At 39.6% G+C, this 23567-nt stretch overlaps 2 protein-coding genes across 4 annotated transcripts in view; both read left to right on the forward strand.

The window, feature by feature from the left end:
* Positions 1–19103, forward strand: part of LOC124164345 — a 45552-nt gene extending 26449 nt beyond the window's left edge. For 2 of the 3 annotated variants that reach the window (XM_046541629.1, XM_046541627.1), the window contains 4 exons: positions 619–759; positions 5281–5636; positions 9347–9587; positions 15459–19103. In XM_046541629.1, coding sequence (XP_046397585.1) covers positions 619–759; positions 5281–5636; positions 9347–9587; positions 15459–17263 — 2543 coding nt within the window. In that variant the 3' untranslated portion in view covers positions 17264–19103. The remainder of the gene's footprint in view (positions 1–618; positions 760–5280; positions 5637–9346; positions 9588–15458) is intronic. The other variant, XM_046541628.1, reaches the window with a different exon arrangement.
* Positions 19104–21732: 2629 nt separating this feature from the next.
* The window catches only part of LOC124163316 (tetraspanin-18-like), a 106863-nt gene continuing 105028 nt past the window's right edge, over positions 21733–23567 (forward strand). Inside the window, exon 1 of the mRNA XM_046540132.1 lies at positions 21733–21937. The gene's annotated coding sequence lies outside the window, so the exon portion shown is untranslated. The remainder of the gene's footprint in view (positions 21938–23567) is intronic.

Genomic DNA, 23567 nt, shown 5'->3' on the forward strand with positions numbered 1-23567 from the left:
GAGGTCAGGGTAAAAAAGTGGGTGGATTTTAGACCCAACCTCAGGAGCATATCTACTTGTAAAACAGGGGTCAGCAACCTGCTACCAAATGACCTTCATAAACTTTATATTAAGGGAATTCTTTCCTTATTATGAAATTCCACTGCCTCCTCCATTAATTCATTAGACAAAGTAGTTAACTTTTGGTCTTTCTCGGGGTGGTTTTAAAAAGTCCTGGTATGCAATACATACTCATGTTCTCCACTGGATCAGGTATTCCAGAGCCGATATTTACCTTACCCTAGCCTACGATCCTGCTTCAATCACCTCTTCGAAGATTAAATCGTTGGTTTTGGGAAACCTGAATGATCAACTGGGCATTGTTCTGAAAATCGTGTATTTGTAACTCTATTTTCCCTAAGACTTGCATATCTACTGGCATTACTCTGCTTACATGCTATCTCTGATTGTGAAAACATCTCTATATCAATTAATCTAGGTGAAGGGACATCATATAATTGTGTTTCCCTGAAATAAAGCCCTTACAATTAATATCTTTTTGTTAAATGCTAGTTTATTATGGATTATTATGTATGGATTAGTGGTCTAATTGGTATATTTTCTTTTCTTTTTTTCCAGGCAAAGCTAAATTCTCCACCCGTAAAACTCTAAGTCATCATATGAAGAGTCTGCATGTTATGTTTAGGACTTATTACCGGTGCCCTTGCTGTAAAACTTGTTTTGCCAACAACTGGAGTGTCTACAGGCACCTTTATAAAGGTAATGACCTGATGATTTTTTAGATAAAATAATTAGGTTGCAATTATGTGCAATTCTCATGTCAATTGATTGTGGGAGTGATCCTTGAGAAATGATATCAGCCTCTTATCTGGGGTTTTTATTTCCTCCAATTTCTTTATGCTGATTAAAAAAAATGGATATTTTGAACCTTAATTTAAGTGAGGAGACTAATTTCATGTTGAAAATTATTATGTGCCATAGGATTGTTCACAATTTTTTTATTGCTGTATTTGAAAATTAAAGTTAAAAAAAGGAAATGCCATGTCGATTGACTTTTTTTGCAATATACAGGTTAGGGATGAGTCGATTCCACTTTTTTTCGATTCCGATTCCAATTTCGATTCCTTCAAATCGATTCCCGATTCTCGATTCCGATTCCATCGATTCTTGTTCATTCTATCTGGTGGGATTTTGATTTATCTGTAGCATCGCTGTCATTAAAATTTAAGAATTGAATGGAATGAAAAAACTAGGGATGGACGGATCCAGGATTTTTGGAGCCAGATCTTTCGAATCGGATATTTTCGAATCCAAATGCATTTTCAAATTCCTGCCATTAAACAAAGTCATTATTCGTGTATTGTGGGTACATACAATCAATGGAATGCTTCTTAGATTTTCATTCACATTTTAATATTTTTATAAATTAAAAATTATTTTATGGGCTTTCAAGTTGTTTTTTAAAAACATCTTCACATACTCAGGGCCTAAACTGTTACGCTTGGGTTTGGAAATGAAAATAGGAAAAATCTTAGGATGAACCACTGACCAGTGGCGTAGCGAGAGGAATATAAATATAAAAAACACAATTACTTTCCTTCATAAAAGGAAACAAAATATTTAAAAATCATGAATTTACAAAAATGAAAAGAATGAATCTTTGAAAAATGAAGTTTTTCTATTATGAAGGGCGTTAAAATTAGTTTGAAACCCTCTCCTTTGTACCCTGTTGTTTAAAAATTTTCCCCCTGGTTTTGGATCCCCCCTTAACAAAATTCCTGGGTACCCCCCTGCCATCGACTGAATTCCAATTTTCCTCACGCACATTTCCCCCGAATTTTACTTTCTCATCACTTACGGACTTGTGTTTCATCCGAAAATGCTTCAGTATGGTGAGGTGGATTTAGCACATCCTCGGGATAACTTACGCCACAGTGCACGCACATGGCATTCTTTGGTTCTCCTTATCTCAGTGGAAATGTTTACACGCAAGACATTTTTATCGGCGTATCATTAAATTGAATTGCAACTGTGCAATTAGCAACACAATTCACAGTATTTAAAACGGCATTAACGTCATGTGTGACAAGGTGCTCAACCGCTTAGCATGAGGAAGAAGTGGGCAGCAGAAGCATGTAAAGGAGAGGTGGAGGGGTGGCGTAGCCAGGAATTTCGTTCGGGGGGGATTCAAAACCAGGGGGGAAATTAGAAAAAAAACCGGGCACTAAATAATGGGTTTTAAACTAATTTTAACACTTTTTATAATCGAAAAACTTAATTTGTTAAAGAAAAATTTTGTAAATTCCTGATTTTTCAATATTTTGTTTTCTTTTGTGAAGGACAATAACTGTGTTTTTATATTTCGGGGGGTGAGGTCCGGACCATCCCCATGGCTACGCCACTGGGAAGGAGCACGTGAAGGAGAGGTGGAGAGGAAGGAGCCCGCTCCCTCCGTATTTCAAACAACAAGGCTACAAATGAGGGAGTCGGACGAAGAAATCAGATCTTGCTTCAGTGACGTCGTTGCCTTCAAAGCGAAGCCGGGCGCGCTACGTGATATATGTAGTTGGCGTTTCCAATCCGTCTCTAATTGTTTGAGGGGTTAATGCTGCGCTTGTTTCTTTGAAAATTATGCTGTTTGGACAATCAGTAAAGTGTAATTGTAGAATTGTAGATAGAAAACAGAGTGGCAATCAATTAGAGCTGAAAAATAAACAGAAATATCGTCAGGAATGCTTCTCGTTTGGTCTAATTCTTTTCTAAATCCCGTGCATATCATCTAATTGTCGAAGCTATCAAAATATCTTCGGGCCCAAAAAGTCACTCTCCTAGCATTTGTCGTCTAGAAACAGAGAATTGAAGCAGGTAGGCCAAAAAAGGTCAGTTGGTGAGGCGAGTTAGGGATGAAACACGCTTCAATTGTTTTCATGTGATTTGATATTTTCCTTAGAAGACAATGATTTTTGGTCCGTGTGATTTCGGATACAAAAAAAAACAATAAAGGCACGGGCTGGTGGACGGCCGAGGGTGGTTTTCTGAAATCTGCGACGTAGTTACTTTTGACGTGGTTATTATCCTACGGCGCTGAAATTCCTCCGATGATTGTTCAATCTCTTGGGAAGAGTCACACTATGTGCCAGTCGTATTTTGCCTTTTTTATTTTCTGGCTGAAAATCCTGGCCACGGCTGAAATTCTACTCGCAACCTCTGCGAGAGCTTTCAAACAAAACGGTTCATGAGTAGGACAAGAATCGCATGCGACGACGCATTCGAAGAGAGAATCGGAACTCTTTCCACCCTGATGTGGCGTTGCATTCACTGAATCTATTATTTAAAATTTCGGATCCAGATCCGATGTCTTCCGCGACTTTGGATCCGATGTATCCGATCCGACCATCCCTAAAAATAACAATAGCCGCGGTGGCTACATTCTCGTTTGGCCGCGGTGGCTAAACAAGAATGTAGCGTTCATTGCATCCATACACACTAGAGCAGCCTGGCGGGTGCGCGGTGGCGGCCGAACGCAACCTGTCGAGTCCGCCCGGAGGCCGCGGCGGCTTATGCCAAGCAAGTATCAACTTCCTCAAGGGTTGCATTGATGAAACTGGGCTATACGAATGCTAATGTGTCTAAATTTTTTATTATTGACGCAGACGCGTGTTAGTCTAAAAAAGTTACGTATATAAAAAAACCCGCTCTCAGCGCGTATTTATAAGAAACTTTTTTCACAGGAAAACTTGCTCTCTGCACGTTGTTATTATCATCAGACTTCAAATATCATTCGAAAATAAAAAAAATATATTTCGATCTATTATACTTTAAAATTGGTGGTCGAGATGAATTCTCCGAATGTGATTCATAATCGCAATACTTTGATTTGCCGCGACCAGCGGCTAACAAAAGAACGGAAAACGCATGCATTGCTTCCCGATCCCGAGGTTTCCAATTTTTTTTTCTCTTAGAGTTGCTCATGATCACGCGCCATTTCAGGGTTCGTCGGTTTGTCGCTCTTGCCGACATTTTCATGTTTCCGAGGCCGCTTAGGTATGTTAGTCGCAGCACCCGCGTGCCGGGCGTATCCTCCGCGCGGGCAAGGCTGACACCGCGGCCGCTTAGATGTGTGGCAGCCTTTGTGCCCCAAACTTATAGTCTCTGCTCAAAACATTTATCTTCCTGGAATCGATGGAATCGGAATCGACTTTAGGCGATCGATTCTCGATTCCGATTCCGTGCCCGAGAATCGGTGGAATCGAGAATCGACATTTGGAATCGACTCATCCCTAATACAGGTATTAAAAAAATGCTCTGAAATTGGTGGTGTTTTTTTCTGTGCTGGGACAGCCTACTGCTATGTTGATTTTTGAAGAGAAAATTGATGAAATTGATTTTCTCGATACCAATGCTGCTTTCAACATTAGAGTCATTAATCTTATCCCCACCAGAATTGCCTATGCCAGTCAAACAGAAATTGATAATATTCTTACTGATATTGACATCAATGATGTTGACACCAGAGTCATTGATGAGCACATCTCAGATCATTTGCCTATCATTGCATCTATTCATGTACAAATAGGCTGGCATCAACTTTTTTTGATGAATAAGGCTGTGCTGTAGTTGTGAAAAAAATTTAGGCGGTACTCACCAAAAATCCCTGAAGGAGGTTTCTGATAGACTCGTAGTGGACTTCGTTGAGTGGGTCACATTGTCGACATTCTGTTTTTTCAGCTGAGCTGAACATGTATTATACATCTGGGTGTGATTGAAATCTCAAACTCTAATTCTTATGGGCCCAATTAGTTCCAAGTCGTGTCACGAGATAATTCTGAACAAGTAAATAATCATTTCCGATTTTTCTTTCCGAAATCCATTGGACAATTTACAGTAGGGCTATTTTTTTTACAGATTTTCAAAAGTTAGTTTAACCAGTATGCTTATTAAATTAAAAAGAAGAACTTTGTGCTTTCACATTAATATTTATTCACGACCATGGTTTCAACGTTAGACGTCATCATCAGGTTGAAACCATGGTAGTGAATAAATATTAATGTGAAAGCACAAAGTTCTTCTTTTTAATTTAATTATGAATCACTTTCACCAAGTTACGCCTCAAACAATCAATTTTATCAGTATGCTTATAACAAATGTGGATTTTATGGGGTACGCTGTAATAGCCCAAATACAGCTCTGGAAATAGGAGAGCTTGCCTGAAAGAATGAATCTTCTTTAGTCGATTACTGTACTCTTTTCTTACTTTTCATCAATTATCTCCTGTTATAGTTCACCGGAAGACTACAGATCAGGTTCGTAAGCTCAGGGCACTAATCAAGAAGAAGGCATTCCGAAAGAAGATCATACTCCCACTGCCAAATCAGACCTCTGAGCCTGCCAAGCCCCAACCTGTGGCAAAAGATCGGCCCAAGCACTCTGCCGTGCCCGTCGCTCAGTCAACAACACCCGAGAAGGCCACCTCCCCCCCTGCAGCGAAGTCGTCAACATCGTCCACCACCTCGAGTAAAATCGTGTCCTCGGGACGATCGGGCTCTCCTCTCCCACCCCCTACGGAAGCAACGCAGTTCCCTGCCATTTCAGCTCAGCATGCTCAAGTCCTACGGAAATTGGAAAACATTGTGAAGGTATGCATGTTGTTCACTTCAGTTGAATTTCACCGTGGAAAAAAATGTGAATTTCTGTACTTCTCTGTACTTTTCCCTGCAGTTTTCAAAGATTTCATTTTGAAAATAAGGAGTTATTGCACTTGAATATAGTCACTTTATTTTTATTTTTCTTTCGCAGATTTTGCTCAAAAATCATGCGTAGAAATAAAATATCATCATTTAACGTATTGAATAAATAATTATCTATAGTCAAGAAAAAATGCCCTCTGGGCTATGCATGGTGGGTAGTGTACATTTTTGGCAGCAAAAACTATCAAATTAATGTCATAGTTGTCACAGCATCTAATATAATCTTCACATTTGGCCCCAGGTGGCCTTTTCCTTGGACAAATGAAAAAATATATTCCGGGGAAATGATTAATGTGGAATAATGATTGGCTGTGGAAATGAAGACCTACAGTGAGGCCCTCCTAAAATTATGCCTTTTGGATTGCTTTAAAGTATTGCAGTAATGAGCTTCATTTTGTGATCAAAAAGAGAATTAAGCTGAAATTGTTAAACTAACTTAAAAAAGTCAATTGTCTTTGTCTATTTTTTGAACAACTTAGTGATATGCCCTCTTTGAATCATTGTCTGAAAACTACCAAGATTTTAGATTGTGGTGATAATAGTTGGTCTGACTCTTTGATAAAAGTGTATTTATTTAGGTATTTTACTCTTAAGTTCATATTTATCATCTAGAGGCATTATATGTGTGTTATATTGTGAAGCCTTTCATTGCACTTATCAATATTTTAACCCAATAGATAATGGTTCTACCTATATTTAATTGTTCCTTCATGTGTAAATTACTTGCAATTAGGTTGCTAGCCAGGGATGGTGACAAAAAAGGCTTATGAATGCATATTTCGGCAAATTTGCATAAATCTCTCTTATCAAATGGTATACTTATTTAAAGGTGATTGTTGAATTGTATTAGATCTCTCCTCTCCCGAAATAATCTCTGGCTACGTGCCTATTTGTTATTGATTTTCGTCTAGGAAATAAATAATAGTTATGTACACATATACTGAATTTATATTTTGCTTTAGGTAGCTGTAGTTTGGCCCAATTGCATAAATTAGGCTCAATACGTTAAGGTCATTACTGGTTTCATTTTTTTTTCAAAGAATTTCATATTCTAGGATAATCTGAACTCTTTTTAAGCATTGTGTGGCATTTTGGAATTATTGATGAACTGTGGATGATTGAAAGGGATCCAAACCCTGGATTTTTTGAATGCATGTATATTTCACTTGTCATTTCATTTTATTCATGCAACTCATAGATGTGTGTACAGCCCTGTAAGTCCTCCTTGGTATGTATTATGTGCTTGGTAATCTTGTCTGCACATTCATAGATCACTTGCTGTGAATATTTGCTACATCATAGTAAAGTTCTTTTTTTCCGTTGCTAAAATTTGAATTTTGTAGTTGGCTGAATAGCATTCTTAATATTTATGAATTTTCTTGTCTGATTGAAGCTTGTGAACTGGGGCTGATGTACATGCTTCATAAATTATAGAAAATGATACCATTTTGTTAGTGCAGTGTAGGGTTTTGCATGAAGTATCATGGATTAAAAAAGTTTCCCAACAATTGGACTGGCAGCACGATCGCCTTTGTTGGGAAATCAGCTTCATATCCTGTAGTTTATTCGTATGAGGTCCCATTGCTAGTACTGAAATTCAACTTAGTGATGTTCGTAGGTGTTTAAGAGTAGGCTTATGTATTTTAATTCATCGAATTACCAAAACTTGTATAAATGAAAGAATTTGTTTACCACCATAATACTCTCTCCAGCTCAGTTATGAACTTTCCACCATAGCTTTTTGATAATTTTGCTTTGAGAGTAGAGTAGCATAATGTTTAGTGTTTATTTTTTGCTTTGTTTTCTTTTAGCTGTATAAATTAGGCAAATTTATTACAGCAAATGACATTATGGTGATTGAATTTTATTCTTCATGGGCAGGGGCAGATCCAAGATTTTTTCTGGCGTGGGTCACAAGGGTGTGACAGGTCTTCTCACATTTGAGATTAAAAACAAAATACAAAAATTACTGTAGAAAATATTCTCTATATTTTGATATGAAAGTTATTAATATTAATTAAAATTATTGAGGTTCTGTAATACACAAAATAAAATGAACGTAATTATAACTGTATTAAAAATCTTTTTTCTATCTTATAATTCTTGAAAGTCTATTTTTTAAGCGTCTGGGAGCACTCCCCCCCTTAAATTTGCCTACGTTCATGGGTATTGCCTTGGAATGGCATATAATAATGGAAGACATTAAAAGTCATCCACAAGCATTAGTGGTGCCACTCCATTTTAAAGGAAACTGTTTTGTTTTGATCGTACATTGATTGTTATGGCGGATAAATAGATTGTGGTTACTAGTATAGCCTGATAATGGTTTGAGTGTTCTAAAAGTGTCTCAGTGAAAAAGATGACCACCTTCATCTAGAGAAAGGCTTATTGAAAAAAAAATGAACTTTTTCACTCTATTTTCATTGTTAGTCAATTTGATTCTATTATCAATTGCTATAGAGTTTGAAAAATTAAGAGACCCATATTGTTTCTGTTTTTTGATCCGTTACCTACTTCTTAAAAAAAATCCTGGATCCGTCCATCCCTAATAAATGGTATTACATCCTATTTATTGTATTAGGGAAAGCTTACCTCTCCTAAATGTGTAGAGTATGGGAGGTAGAATGAGTGGTAGGGAGAAGAATGGAGGGGAATGTCAGCTCATGGCTTGTAGAGCAGCTAACTTAGAAATGGAATTCCGAGTCATATTGAACAATTGTACTCGACATTGAAACTGTAGCAATTACTTAGCTGATGCATCCTTACTCCCCCAAACCCCCCTGCAGTGAAAGGTGGGGTCACAGAAGCTCATTGAATGCATATGACAAATTTCAAAGTTGGCCATGAAAATTGTAATCACAATAGGGAACTTTCAAGGTTTAACCCTCCCATCTGATAGATAACCAGTAGTGTTCCTATAAACTTTTTCTTTAAAATGAGCAACCTTTTTTTGTTGAACTTAGGTTAATCATAAATATTGCAAAGTTTCAAATGCAGCTAGCTATCCACATGCCATTTTGGGAAATGGGTGCGTAATGTCATAACTGCCGTTGGATTCTGATTTTGTTCCTTTTGCCTCACATTCTGAGTGAGAATTAGCAGAGTTCTTTGAGCCATCCGAAGTTCTTCCAGTACAGTGGCGCTGACTCCATGGGGCCGGAGGGGGCCCGAGCCCCCTCAAAAATTGGTTATGTGTGTGAGGAAAAAATGTGTCAGGCTTGCTGATTTTCCCTGGAGTGTCCAGATATTGAGATTCGAGTTATCAGGGTTCTAATGTTGTTCATATGACTCTTATAAAAGGCTTAAAAAACTTAAAACTCACTACTTATAAAATTTCCCAAAGCAAGATCCCCGGTTTGGGCCCCCCCAATATTTTTTGCAAGTCGGCGTCCCTGTTCCATTAACACCAGTTTTCAAAGAAGTTCCTTCCAGTCCCAAAATTCTCGACTCTGCAATGACTTAAAGGTTTTACTAGGACTGACCAAACGTTTTTGTTGCAGCTCATGCATCGATTGTAGTTTGTCCTTCAAATTTTTTGCGTCACTTATGCATGTTTTTCTAGTTCCCAAGTTCTCGATTTAAAGCGTTTCCGTTCTCAGCAGGAGGACAATAACTGGCGGCTGGAATCATTTCCCGAGCGACCGGGAATGGGTCAGTCGTGCCCTGGTTGCAATCGTCGGTTTGAGAGGCGGGCTGCCCTGGCATCCCATGCGCATTCGTGCCACAAGAGGATATTGCTAGCCGCCCAGAAGGCTAGTCGAGCGCGTAACAAGCAACAGCAGCAGAAGATGGGTAAAGGTGTGGTGCCTGGAACTGCAGAGACTGCAAAGAATGATAAAGGTAATGTACTCGGCTAATCTGTGGGATTTCTCAAAACTATCAATGTACCATATTTTACATGGTCACCACTTGCCAGTTGACACCAGAAAAGCAGTAAAGCTGAATTTAGTAGCAATTAAAATCACCAATAACCATAACTTGCAAGATTTTTTTAAGAATCCTTTAAATAATTTAATACTGTGCCATTAAACATGATTAACTACGAACAAAAAATGAAATATGTTTCACCACGAGACTGTGTCACACATTATGTCTGTTTTGGTTGGTGTGGGTCTGCACTGTGTTGTTGGAACCTAATAATGGAATTTGTTCTGCCAGATTGGAAAGAAATTATATTCTGTGCAGTGAAATTATTTTTACTGTAAGTCACACTTTAGTACATTCTGCACTCCCTTCCGTAGCATAGTTCATTTTTTGTTCGGAGTTAATCATGTTTAATGGCACATTATTAAAGTATTTAAAGGATTCTTAAAAAAATCTTGCAAGTTATGGTTATTGCTGATTTTAATTGCTACTAAATTCAGCTTTGCTGCTTTCTGGTGTCAACTGGCAAGTTAAATGAAATCAGCAGTGGAAAATATAAAATTTTATGCTTACATAATATGTTGGACAGTACCACAATTTGGGGTTAAGTCCATTGAGATCCACAAGTTAATGGATTATGTACGACCTTACCTTTGGAATTCCATACTAGCAGAAAGGCTCTTGGTACTCTTATGGATATTTAACATAATTATACAAGGCGTAATCAAAAAAACACCAGACTGATTTTATAACTTGTTTATTTCGACGGATACAGTTACCGTATAAGCGCGTGTAAGAGGCGCACCTTTTTTCCCAGATATTGCAGCCGAAAATGGGGGTGCGCCTCTTACACAAACTTCTAATCTCCCCCCCCCCTCCCCTTCCCCGGTCGCAAGTCCAAGGGGAACTGAGTGGTCTTGATTTTCAGCGTGAGTCAGTCATCTGAAACCCTGGGTCAAAATCAAGCGGCAGGCAGGAGAGTTTCTCCCTTAGTGACGTATTTTTAAAATGCTCCTGTTTGAATTTCTTGCAAGCATCGCGCCGTCACGTCGGTACCCCAGAAGTAAACATTGAAAAGATCGCGAGGGGTGATTCGCTCCGGAGCGCGCGCTAAATTTATTGCCACGAGTGGGCATCCCGCGGCATTTATACTGCATATAGTAATATTGGTGTCAAAACCTGCGGTTGAAAAAATTCGAACGAGTGCGCTCATCGTTGGACTTAATGGTGGATTGAATAAATCGGAAATGCTTATCAGTGAAGAGCGCTGAAGGAGAGATTGAGGGGAAGAGGGCTCCCTCCCCTCCGTATTTAAAGCTACGAGCGAAGGAGCAAGGGAAGAACACGTCCGATCTTGCATGTGACGTCGTTGCCTTTAAAGCGAAGGGGCGAAAGCGCAGCAATGTGATATACGCAGTTTGCGTTGCCTGAGTTTCCAGTCCGTCTCGTCTTGTTTGAATGCGCTTATGCTACGCTTGTTTCTTCCGAAATAGTGCTGTTTGGACTATGTTGAATATTAGTAGCCTTATTTTAACTATAAATCTTTGTGTCAATCAATTAGAGCTCAAAAAACTTAAATGCTGTAAGATATACGCCGCGTTAGGTCTAATTCTTTTTAGAACTTCGTGCGTGTCATACAATTGCAGAAAGATATATCGAGATATCTTCGAGCTCAGAAGGTGACTCACGTAGCATTTGACCTCCAGAAACTCGGGGAATTGAACCTGGTAGACCGAAAAAGGTCAGTTGGTGGAATGGGGTAGGGATGAAACACGTTTCCATTGTTCCCCTGTGACTTGATATTTTCCTGTGGAGTCTCGGAAAGGAAAAAAACGGCAGAGGCATTAGCTGATGGAGAGCCGAGTGTAGTTCCGTTAGGCCCCTTGCACACACACCGATTTTGGACGGCCGGTAAAATATTGGCCGATATTTTACCGGCGAAGCGATACTTGCACACACGCCGGATTTTTACCGGTCAAACGATACGTTGATAAGTTTTTGAGCCGGCGTCGGCGATCCACAGTGACAATAGCCGGCAGCTAACCGGCATTTTGCCGGTGCCGGCGTGTGGTCGGTACGTGTGCAAGCTCCAATGCTCTCCCATTGTTCACTATTGGAATGTGGACGGCCGATATTTTACCGGCCGTCCAAAATCGGTGGGTGTGCAAGGGGCCTTAAATCTACGACGTGGTTATTATCCTACGGCGCTGATATTGCCCCGATTGTTGTTCAATCTCTTGGGAAAGCTCATGCCATTTGCCTGTCGTGTTTTGCCTTAAAATTTTTCACGGCTGCGATTCTATTGCAATACTCCTGCGAGAGCTTTTAAATAAAATTGTTCGTGAGTAGGACAAGCAACGTAGAGCGATGGCGTAGGCAAAGAGAGGATCGGAACTCTTTCTACTCCCTCTTATGCCGCCGCAGTTATTAAAATTTCCTCTTTCAAATAGTACTGAAAGAGGACATTTCGATAACTGTCGAAATTCCAGGCATACGTCTGCAACACCGCACGATAGGATAAAAAAAATGTCGCAAAATTTTTTTTCTTCATAGCTTCGATCCTCAAAATAGGGGTGCGCCTCTTACACGTGTGCGCCTCTTACACAAGCTTATACGGTAATTGAACTTCATCATCACCACTGGTCAACAATCCTAGGATTGGTTTGACGCAGCTCTCCACTCAGTTCTCCTATCAGCTAATCTTTTCACACCTACGTATTTCTTCTCTTTCTCATCCTTCTTTACTTGTTTCATATACAGTGGAACTTGGTTAGTACGTTCCTCCTTAGTACGTTTTCCTCCTTAGTACGGCGATTTCCCTCGGTCCCGGTACCATCCAAACAAAATACAGGTAAAAGAATTTGGTTAGTACGTTTGAAAAAATTGCGCTTTCCTGGTTAGTACGCTTAATTGCTTGCCGTGACGCAACCCGCAATTCGTTCTCTAGTGTCTTCTTAAGGGTCACAAACGTCTGAATTCATGATTTAATTTATTATTATTAGCCATTAACATTCTTCCATTCATTCCACATCTCTTTCTTCTACCGTAATTTATCCAAATGCATTTCTGAATTCTTGTGACGTGCTGAATAATAAAATGCGGCCATTTTTCGGGAATGTCTGACTATGAAAAACTACAGCCAATAAGAAGCCCCAATTTTCCCCACCCCGAGCTCCTCACCTTTTGTTGCCTTTGGAGCGCTTGGGAGTGCCCACTGCTGCGCACGAAGTTCGAGTGGGAAATTGTTGCTATTGCACGAGTTATCATGATGAAGAAATGAGTCTTAACGGTATTAGACAATTCCCACATTATCTAAAGCAGTACTGCTCCATAAACTCGACGTCGTGCGTATTTACTTGACTACTGTTGCAGGAGCAGACGATCCTCTGGATCTCCACGCGAAGCTTAGCTTAAAAATACTTGATCTCGGAACGAAAGCAGACGACATTAGACAAATTTTGAATGTAAATTTCAACTGTTAAATATAAAATTTTCTTGTAATTACGTCGTAATCTAATAATCTTGCGTGTCATCAGTCGATATATCGATCGATTTTACAATCGAAATGGTATCATTCCAGAAGCGAATGTCTGCGGCTGTTGCCGTAATTTGAAAGTCAATATAATTTTGCCCAATTTTTATGATGTTTAAAAAACCAGTTGACCTACTCCGGGTTGTTGTTATATTCTCCGAGTACGCTGTGAGAAAGAAAAATGACTTGTCTTCGCTTGTCTGAGCTTCACTCGTCCTCGTTCTGTAAATATATATAAATCACGGGAGATAGACGCCGTAATCATGAAATCGTCTCCGGGATGTCCATGAAAAATTGCGATTTTTATTCAGAAAAGGGTTTGTTTTTCATGGTAGCGCTCATTTTCTTGATTTTAAATGTGAAAAGAGTTCAGGTAGGCGATCCTATGAGAACTACCGATAGTAATTGTAATTATGACGACTTTTCCACAGATTGCAATAACCCGGACTGCTATTATTTACTTTCCTCGTTAGTACGTTTTCCTGGTTAGTACGTTCATTTTTCGTGGTCCCTTCAGAAACGTACTAACCAAGTTCCACTGTATATGTATTATTAAATGTATTTAATATGCACATTTAATTGTTATCATAGTATTCTACCGATTAAGGTAGGTTTCCATGGAGTACTAAAGAAGCGATCTGGGAGCCTTTCCTTCTAGCACTGCCTTCTTCAATTCACTGTAAGGCCTACTCCCTTTCAATTTACTATGGATCTATAAATTCCATTATCTTCCTTTCCCATCCTAGCTTACCAAAAATGCTGCCCTCCAACGCGGACTTATACATCCCCTCCCCGCTCAGTACTCCTTCCATCCAAATCTTCTGTCTCCTCTAATACGATATGTCATTTTTTTCAAGAGAAACGCATAAGGAAAGGGCCGAATTTCCTACGTCATCCTCAAAGTACATGCCTTGCCTCACGACACACCACTGTCAACGTTTCTTTCAGCTCACGAACCCTGCCTTATAAGCGGCTTTAGGGATCCTTCTCAGGTCCGCCGTACAATTAGTTTTAACGTCCGCAACAGAGTTGAATCGGTGCCCTTTCAAGGTTGATTTTTACTATGAAAACAAAAAAAAGTGTTATTGGAGCCACCTATGGAGAGTAGCGTGGTTGCGGAAGTTCTAGTTTTGGCAAAAACTCCATCATAATCAGTGTGTGAGTCAGTGCATTACCGTGGTGAAAACGCCATCATGAGGGACGAATTTTGATGCGATGCGTATCATGCCCAAAATGCCTATTAAAATTGTCTGACAGCATCCAAAACTAATGTTAACTTCTTCGGCTACCTCCCTAACACTTAAATAGCGATTTTCCTGCTCCAAACCATTCACCAATTTGATATGATTGGGGTCTGTTAATGTGGAAGGCCGCGAATCTTCATCTGTTGAGGTTCTGCCCAATTGAAAATGACTTTACCTCTTGAAACACTTTCTTCGACTCATAGCTTCATTAACAAAGCCTTAATGAATCATTCAAAATGTCTCTGTTGCTCTTTTGCCAAGTTTGAAACGAAATTTCATGCACTCAAGCTGTTTCTTCATTGCTGCTGTTGCAGGTGGCGACAAACAGGTTAAGACGCGTATCGCTGCTGCTAAGTAATTACTTGATGTAAACAAATGCAACACCTCTCACTTTAGTCGTGAGATGTGTCGCAAGATGTTGCACTTTGTTTTTGTTTCGATCCATTGAATGGTTTGCGTAGAATATAATCAGTCCGGTCTTTTTTTGATCACACCTTGTATTTGAAGAATTTGCTTTTTGAAAACTATTGCTGTTTTTTTTCATCCTGTGTGTTGCCAATTATCTTCTCCTGTTGTTCACTTAAATTTAGTCGTATTTTCTCTAACCTACTTCCTAGCTTCAACAATGTTCTTTAAGTAAGCTAACAATGGTTATGACAGGGGAGCCAGTATGAGAAGTCGTTACTCAGGGAACGAAAACAAGCCACATTCATCGGCAGTGGAAAGGAAGTTTGTATGTGAAGCGAAAAAATGTACCAAGGAAAGGAAATATAAATTCATTGCGAAAGCTTAACTTGAGAAAAAATCCTGAGAAATCGTTGCAAATTATTTTTATGGAACATAATGCATTGCAAAATATCAATTAACTCATTTGGTTGACTAGGTATTTGTTGTTCTGGTAGTAAAAATATTGTTTTACACTTTGAGCACCTATAATGTTGAACATCTGAAGCTTCAAGGTTTGCTTTGAACAAAAGATTTAAAAAAAAATAAGCCTTGTAAATTGGGGGAATGCTGTATTACCTAATTGAAGAATTTATACATTAATTGACTCGTTATTAATATTTCCAGGTTTGCTCAAGTCCAAGGAGGCTGCTTCGGGAAAGGAGCAGGTTCAAGGAAAGCCCAAAATCGAGTCGATTAAATTGAGCAAAAATCAAGCAGGTGTTGTGACCTTCCAGAGAGGCACTGCTGTAAAGAAGGAAGAGAACTCGAGTGAGGAGGAAGAGGTGGAAGTGCAAGGCTCCTCCTCCTACAAGACTCAGAATGTTAAGCCCAGCTTGGCCAGGGGAATCGACTCCCGTGCCCCTGCTTCCCATTACAAAGCCCTCCCTGAAGTACCGTTCGAGAAGTTCAAGGAAGAGGAGTCTGAGGAGATAGAGAGACCAAGCTCAGCAGCATCATCCTTTGGCACGCACCGTGACAGCTGCTCCCCACTCACCATTCCCACTCACCCCGGGCGACAGCAGCGAATCGGCATCCAAATAAGGAAGGACTACGTAAAGGGAGATCGAGTGTCGGTTTGCTCGTCAGGGCCCACGCCCCCTCCGTACCCACCCCTGCACTTGTGCAAGGAGGAAGACGAGGCAGACGAGGACGTTGTTGTCTTGGACTCAAAAGATGCGGAGGCCGGTGGCGCCAAGGAATCTGCAGTCCCTGGGGGTGGTGAGGAAAACCCTTCCTCAGATCCCGACGGGGGGAGCAGTGCGAATACGTCTGTCAAGAGTAGTTTTGAAGGGAGGAGAGAGGATTGGGAGAGGGGAGAGGAGGAGGATGACGAGGAGGGGGAAAAGGTCCCGTCTGTGGGCGGTGAGAGCAACTTTCAAAGCGAGGAAGAGGGCAGCTCCGGTGGGGAAGAGGAGAGTGCTGCTGAGGGTAAGGAGACGCAGGGGAGTGCCATGTCATCGGGGGAGGTGAAGAGGGTGTTCCTGGAGCTGATAGTGGGGGGCGTGGCCGACCCCAACAGCCTCGCGGTGGACGAAGAGGATGGTGAGGGGAAGGCGGAGGACTCCTTGAGGAAGGAGGGCAAGCAGGAGTTGCCGGGACGTCGAGGCCCCAGCACGCGAGGAAAGCCATCTGCCCTCGAGATGTCCTCTTCGCAGCAGCAACAACGCCAAGGGGGCCGCCCTGTGCGCAACCGCGTCAAAGTGGAGAGGGAGGACTTCATCTACGACCTGTCGGACATGAAGCTCAGTCCCACCAAGAAGGATGATGCGTGTGCCACTAGCAGTTTCCCGACATCGAAGAAGACGAGGAGGAACGTGGGACAGGTGGGGGGTGGGGTTGGACAGAGCTCAAATGGGTCCTCTGTGAGGCAAATGTTGGTTCCTGGCATGATCAAAGTGGAGGGAGGTGGTCGGGCGCAGTGCTCCTCGGTGATAAACAATGATGGAGGGGGACATCCCCCTCGAGTTTACTCAGGGAAGGCAATGGGAGGCTCGTTGCCTGCCGACAAATCAGTCAACAAAGTTCCTGTTTCCGCGAAAGGTGGCTCCTACCCTGCGCCTGTGGCGTCCCAGAAGGGTGATTGCCGTGTGGTGATCGGGGGTTTGAGGAGTGGTGATATGACTCAGCTGTCCGTGCGGAGGGTTTACAGTAGTAGTCGAAAAGCACTGAGTCCGTCCAGAATGGCTCCAATGGCAGTTGAGTCCGAGGAGACGGGTTCTTGTGGCAATGTGAGTGACATTGACGATGATGGGCTGTTTGCCGAGGTGAGCGAGATAGAGGCAGCAGTGATGGAGAGGTCTTCAGGCAAGACGTCATCTCTCCTCTATCAGAGCGACTCGTTGGACAGTGGTGAATCATTGAGTGATTATGGTGGTGCCGCTCAAGTTAACAGCCCCGTTGATAGCAATGAATTGAACCCTACTTCATAACTAGGACCCATGTATTTGATGGCAACAACGCAAGTGTGAAAAACATTGGTCAAATTGGTTATCAAATGCAATGTGCCTCTAGAATATGCTCCTCAGTCAGATATCAGCTTGTGTTGCTGATGAAACACTGTGTTCAGCAATGCTAAAACTCATTGAGTTAGGTATTACTGTTTGCTTGGATTGCTGTGGCAGTTTGAGCTGTAAAAAAATGTACTTATTTTTTTCCTTATGGCTCTCCAAACATGATCCATCTACTCTTCCACAAAGTGGATTTAATGTCTGTGATTAAACCTACTTGTCAGGATTTTAGGAAATATTGAATCCTGTGGTAGGTTTATTATAATATAATTTTCTGTACATTAATTTTTAAATATTAAGATTTCAGTGGGGTATAATTTAAAATGTGGCTTTTTTCTGTCATGAATGCCTAAACGTGTGACTTTATGATGTTTGTTCTTGCAAGTGTGATTGTCATGTGCCAAAGCTTATACTGAAGCATTTCATTTCCCATGCGGCAGATTTATCTGAACAGTGATCGTCATGCCATTCAAACTTGTATGATTATCAATCTGAGCTCTTGTGTGAATATCAATCTTGAGATCCATTTATGGAGAAATTTTTTTGAAGAGATATCTGTATAAAAGTGAGTGGCTGCATTTGGGACGAATTGAAATTTTTTTCTGGCATTTTCTCTGAGTATGAATTGATCAAATTTTGAGTACCTACATACTCTCTAGCGCAAAGCATCGCTTCTTTTGCCTGTCTCGGTATCATGTGCAATTTTTGTTTACCTCTAATATTTGGAGATGATGATGAGCCAAAAAAATTCCCAACCCATATTTTATTACGTATCAATTGTAAGTTCATTTGATTTATTCATGTAGCAGTTCCTTATCTTTGTAGAAATTTGGACCCCGATAAATGAATAGCTATTTTTTTCAGTAATTCTTTGTTTTCCTCTTGATTTTCAGCACTTAACACAGAACAAGTTTTATTATCCTGGTATTTTTTTCAAATCGTAATTGGACTAAACTGTCTCATGAATGATAAATGCTCATTTAAAATTCATAATTAATGCTCTGATGTTCGTATTCCTTGATGTACGTATAATACTTTAACGTGCCTGTTGTACTAGCCTTCCGAGAACCTTACTGCTGTTGTTATGTGTTACTTTGCCCTTCAAAGGCATCAATAGAATTTCACAAATTTCTCTGTTTTGCAATTTCAACAGTGATTTTTATTTTATTATTTTTATTTCATTGCGAAGGTTTCACTCTGAGTCTATTAAGATTATTTTGTAACATTATAAATTAATGCCATGTTAAGGTCAGTCATTTCAATGACATTTTTTTCCGTTGACATTCTTACAAGTAAGTTTTAGTCCCTTGCATACTTCGCATGAAATATTTTTCAAGTAGCTGTAAAATATGGCTATATGCCATAAAGTAAATTATTATTTGCTCCAGAAGGTAACTTTAAGTATTTTGATTTTGTAGGCTGTACTAATTGTAAGTCGAATTGCAATATTTGATGTGACGGCAAAACTTCCTGAGAAAATATCCTTGATATCATTATTTATTAAGCTTTGAGGTTCTCAATGTATTTTTTTATGCTGCCTCAGTGATTTTCTTTATAAATGACACGAATCACCCCTGAAAATTGCAGCAAAGTATGAAGAGGAAATGAAGTATCCAGTGTACAGTTAATAAAATATTGTTTAAAACATTGAGCAGAAACAATGGAGGACTGTGACCTTGATATTTGGTGTTATGTTCATTGTCAAATATTCTCATCTATAATTTTCATGAGTGAGAAAAATAAAATATCAATTTGTACACCACATTTCATCTCCTAAACAATTTTGACTCTGCAGCAGTGATTCCTTCATTTTAAATCATTAAGTCTTTTTGTGAGGTTATAGAAAATTGGTGTTCTTCTAGTAGTTCTATGTCAGTGAAGCAGATATTACACCACATTAAGAATATAGGAGGAACTCAGAGGAACCGGTTTTTTGATGAAGCCTTGAGGACGACATTGAGAAATTCTTGTATGTGTAGGAAAATTCTAGTGTAACTGAATGGAATAGTTAGCATTCGGGTAAATTTAAACACTAATAATACCCAATATTCATTGGGTAACTAACCAGGGTTTTGCTAGCTCAGTGCCATTTTGCCTGTGAAATGGGACAAATGCGGAAACCTGGGCCAGTTTTCATGAAATTAGTGTAGGGAATAGTTGATGCTTATTTCTACGTCAATACAAGATATAACTAATAACTTCAGGCTTTACTTTGTGAAACCTCTCCATACTAGTTTTATTTTCTTACTTTCAATACAAGATTCTTTACTCATTAAGTGATGCATGATCTAAGGCAGTGGTTCCCAACCTTTTCTTGTTTTAGGCACCCTTGGAAAGCCTTTCAAAAGTTCCCGGCACCCTTATAAGGAAATAGATATTTAAAATCTCCGAAGATTTTTTATTATTATTTATTTAATTGTTTCATTTCGAGAGTTTGCATCCAACAACACCTTATACCTAGTCCTAGATGATATGAGAATACTGTTTACACTGATTCTGCCTTAATAAAAAAATAGTATTACGATTCCCCGAAATTTTGGCGGCACCCTCAAAAGATCTCACGGCACCCCTTAGTGCCGCGGCACACCGGTTGGGAACCACTGATCTAAGGCCTACGTGGTGGATTATACCCGAGGTTTTTTTTTTGGCTGACACACTGAGTATAATTACTTATTCCGGACAATGTATTGATACTAATGAGGCATAATCATCAGGAATGAGGTTAGACATGCTTTGTATGATATGGATAACAGGAAACACAAAGCATACTTCTTGGGAAACTAATTTGGATTATGGAAAAATGGGAATAAATGCAATTCCTAAAATTACTGGTAAAGAAAATGGTTCACATTAAGAAACTTCTGCAAGTAGTGGTCTTGGAGATGACATTTTCTAATGTAGAATGGAATAAAATGTTCAGCACAACAGAAAAAAATGGCTTGGACGTCAATAACGGGAATTGTCTACTGTGTCAAGGTGGCCCCAATACAGATGCAGGAAGAAAGAAATAAACAAAGGGGCCCAAAAAGGATGAAATCAACCACCAGCACTCTTAAATGTATTGATGCATACAGGTGGAGGAAGCAATGTGGGAGAAAAGAGATAACAGGCTGGCTGTCAGGTGCTGAAGATAAAATGGATGGGTAGGGTAAGAAACAAGGTGTACTGAAGTATTAGGAGAACAATATTCCAGAGAAGGGCTCGATGGATAGGTCATTTCATGAAATATAACAATTTGATGATGAATATAAGAGATGGAAAAGTCTCCTGTGGAAGAACCAGGGATAAATACTTGGAACAGATAAGGACTGGCACAAAGAGAAAGAATATCAGGAGAGTGAATGGAATAGTTTGGCTAAGAGATAAATCGAAGGCTGCAGTTAAACAAGTTTAGGATTGAAGTACCAGAAATGAAAGTGACTCTTCAGTTAATGCTGTCTTAAATACTTCCAAGGAACATAATATTTATGTAATACACCATGAATGAATTATCCATTTTCAAAAATAATGTATTATTCCAGTTCCAATTGGCCCTCGATTACATTGAATTTATATTTTTCTTTGATACCTACTCATAATGTGGTATATGAGACAATGCGTCTTTGTTTATTTTGAGAAAATTGCATGGGAATCAAAAGGTATTCCATTGAATAAAATAAATCTAATTAGATTAAAAATTATACAGATAAAGATCATAAAATTATTGTGTTCTCAAAATGAGGGAAATAAATTTTTTGGTGTGACTGGGGAGTATTAATGCCATGCTAATGCATTGCTTAACCTCACAAGCCTCGAACTTCGTCATCTTTGAAAGCACGCTTTCTGGAGAAATCAAAAGTGTGGAAAAAATGACCCAAAAACAAAAATTCGACGTATTTACATAGGAAATACTAAAAAAATGGGCAATTATTTTTAATTACAAAAATTATAATCGTCAAGTAAAGAAATATTCCACAGTTTGGCTATTATCCTACGAAACTATCCACTCAAAATGGCGCGTTGCATACCAAAGTTGAACTGCTACGATGGCTACGCCACCAATATGATACTAAATGCGTGATAAATGTTCTTTGAGGCGTACTTTAGAACCTCCAAAATTAATTTTTTTCGTCACAAATGGATTTTGTATACTCTGCAGCTACTGAAAGCTACAAAATAAAGCTTATTTTAACGAAAAAAGGAAAAAGTGCCAATGGAACGGCCCAGTTGATGTTAGCGACATCTACTCCTACTTTGACGTACTAGCAGTGGAAAGTTTCAGATCAGATTCTCAACAACCTCTAATTTTGTAGATCCATTATGTATGTTCACGGCTGATCGACAGAAATGGCAACCTTGGCAAGAGCGGCAACAGTGTACGCTCCAATGCTCAGCATTTGTTTTGCTAGAGGTGCGCGGAGTGGGGGATTAGTAGTTGAAGTTGTCGTTTGTGGCGAGGTGTTGTCTCAGGTCCTGTAGTGAAGTTCCCCAAGTATTATTTATTAAATTTAAAACATCGTCATCCGTGAGTGTTTTTTCATGACATTAAAGACTGTGTTGTGTTACGTTCGAATGGAATACGAGATCCTGGAACTGCCTTTATATTGAAAATCAGTTGTAAGTGTCACCACTACCTTTCTTTTCTTTTATTTTAGTGCCTTTTATTATTACCTGGAAAAATAAACATTCGTCCCCAATGCGATGCGATAAAAATGTGTAGATTTTCCTTACTTTAAAAGTATCGGGAAATACTGTGTGGAAGTAGTTGGAGGACGTGAAAGGATCAGCAAGCCTCAGCTCTGTTCCTTGCTATATTCCCATAAATATATAACCATTCGTCTGGACTTTTTGGAAAATATTTATTGCTACGTTTAAGCTTTGCTTATTTTGTTTGCATCGATAGTGCGACCGTCAGTGAGAAGACTTGTTTATAGGTCAGTCCACGACATTGCTTCAGCATTTCAGGTTAAACCCGGAATACTTATTCGTAATACCATCCTGAAAGTTGACTAGGGCCAGAAAAATATCTTTGACAGTGAAGTGTTACAGGTGGAGTCCATTTGACCGTATGCTGGTGGTTATATATCAGCCTGCTATGTAATATCATGTGGTTTGTTTATTGGGAGCTTGGGTGACCTTGTGACTGGCCACATTCCTGAATTAATAAGCGTTAAAATAAACACAATCGCTACAGTATTGCTCTTTATGGGAATCATCCTTACAATTTTGCCATCTAACTAACGTCTTGAATTTATTGTGGGGATTCGGTTGTGTCACTCTCTCATTGATTGAATTTAATCGTTTCCGCGCTTAAATGAATAATATTTACATTTACAATTTTTTGACAGTGGCATAGTTACGCAGGGGATTTCAATACAAAGTTATCTTCCTTGGTATAGAGTCGCACGTCAAATTTATCAGATTCATCCTTGTGATCGTGAGATCTAACCATGTTATTTTAATTTAATGGTGAATTTTTTATGAAATAATTGTTTACAATGTAAAATGTAATAATATACATTTAAAATAATTGTTTCGTTGTTCAAGATTTCCGTAATAAAACAAATGTTATCCATCAGCCTCGTCACTTGAATGGCATATCATAGCTCAATGCTGTGCATTATTAGCTAGTCTTTAGTCGGGATGGGACGAATCAGCATTAAACCCCTATTTGAATTTTTTCTATAGCTATGTTAGAGGCAGTGGAAAGGTAGTGGGAGTAACTTACCGCTTATTCGCGTTTTTTCAACGCGATTGATTCCTTACACTCGGCAACAAGTGGTTTTCAACTCCTGGCGAAGGATATCTTTGCCGTAAAAAGGTACTGGCGAACTTGATGTATTGTTTCTCTGCAATCCGTCCGGAATTTAATCCGGGTTGTGGCTGTAGGTGAACATTCGATGGGAACGCATTCGTCGTGAAATTGGACCTCAAGAGACATTTCTGAAATGTGTTACGGTCGCTTGTAGGTTTTTGCCAATTTCTGCGGCGAAAAAGTGATCTAAATGGCCCAAGTCGCAGCCTGGATCGCCGATTTTACATTCAAGATGATGAACCATAGTTGCATGGGTGTTATTTATGCAGTTTCATTCGTTTTTCTACCTTTGCATGTTTGTAATCAGTGGCGTAACTAGGAATATGCCTTGGGGGGATGGGGTGGCGACCCATCCCCCTACGCAAAATCTGGTAAAATTTTTGAAAAATGACATTCTTGGATATAAATTTTAAATCATTTCGGCACTATAAA

Source organism: Ischnura elegans, chromosome 8, assembly GCF_921293095.1.
Source record: "Ischnura elegans chromosome 8, ioIscEleg1.1, whole genome shotgun sequence".
Classification (NCBI taxonomy): domain Eukaryota; kingdom Metazoa; phylum Arthropoda; class Insecta; order Odonata; family Coenagrionidae; genus Ischnura; species Ischnura elegans.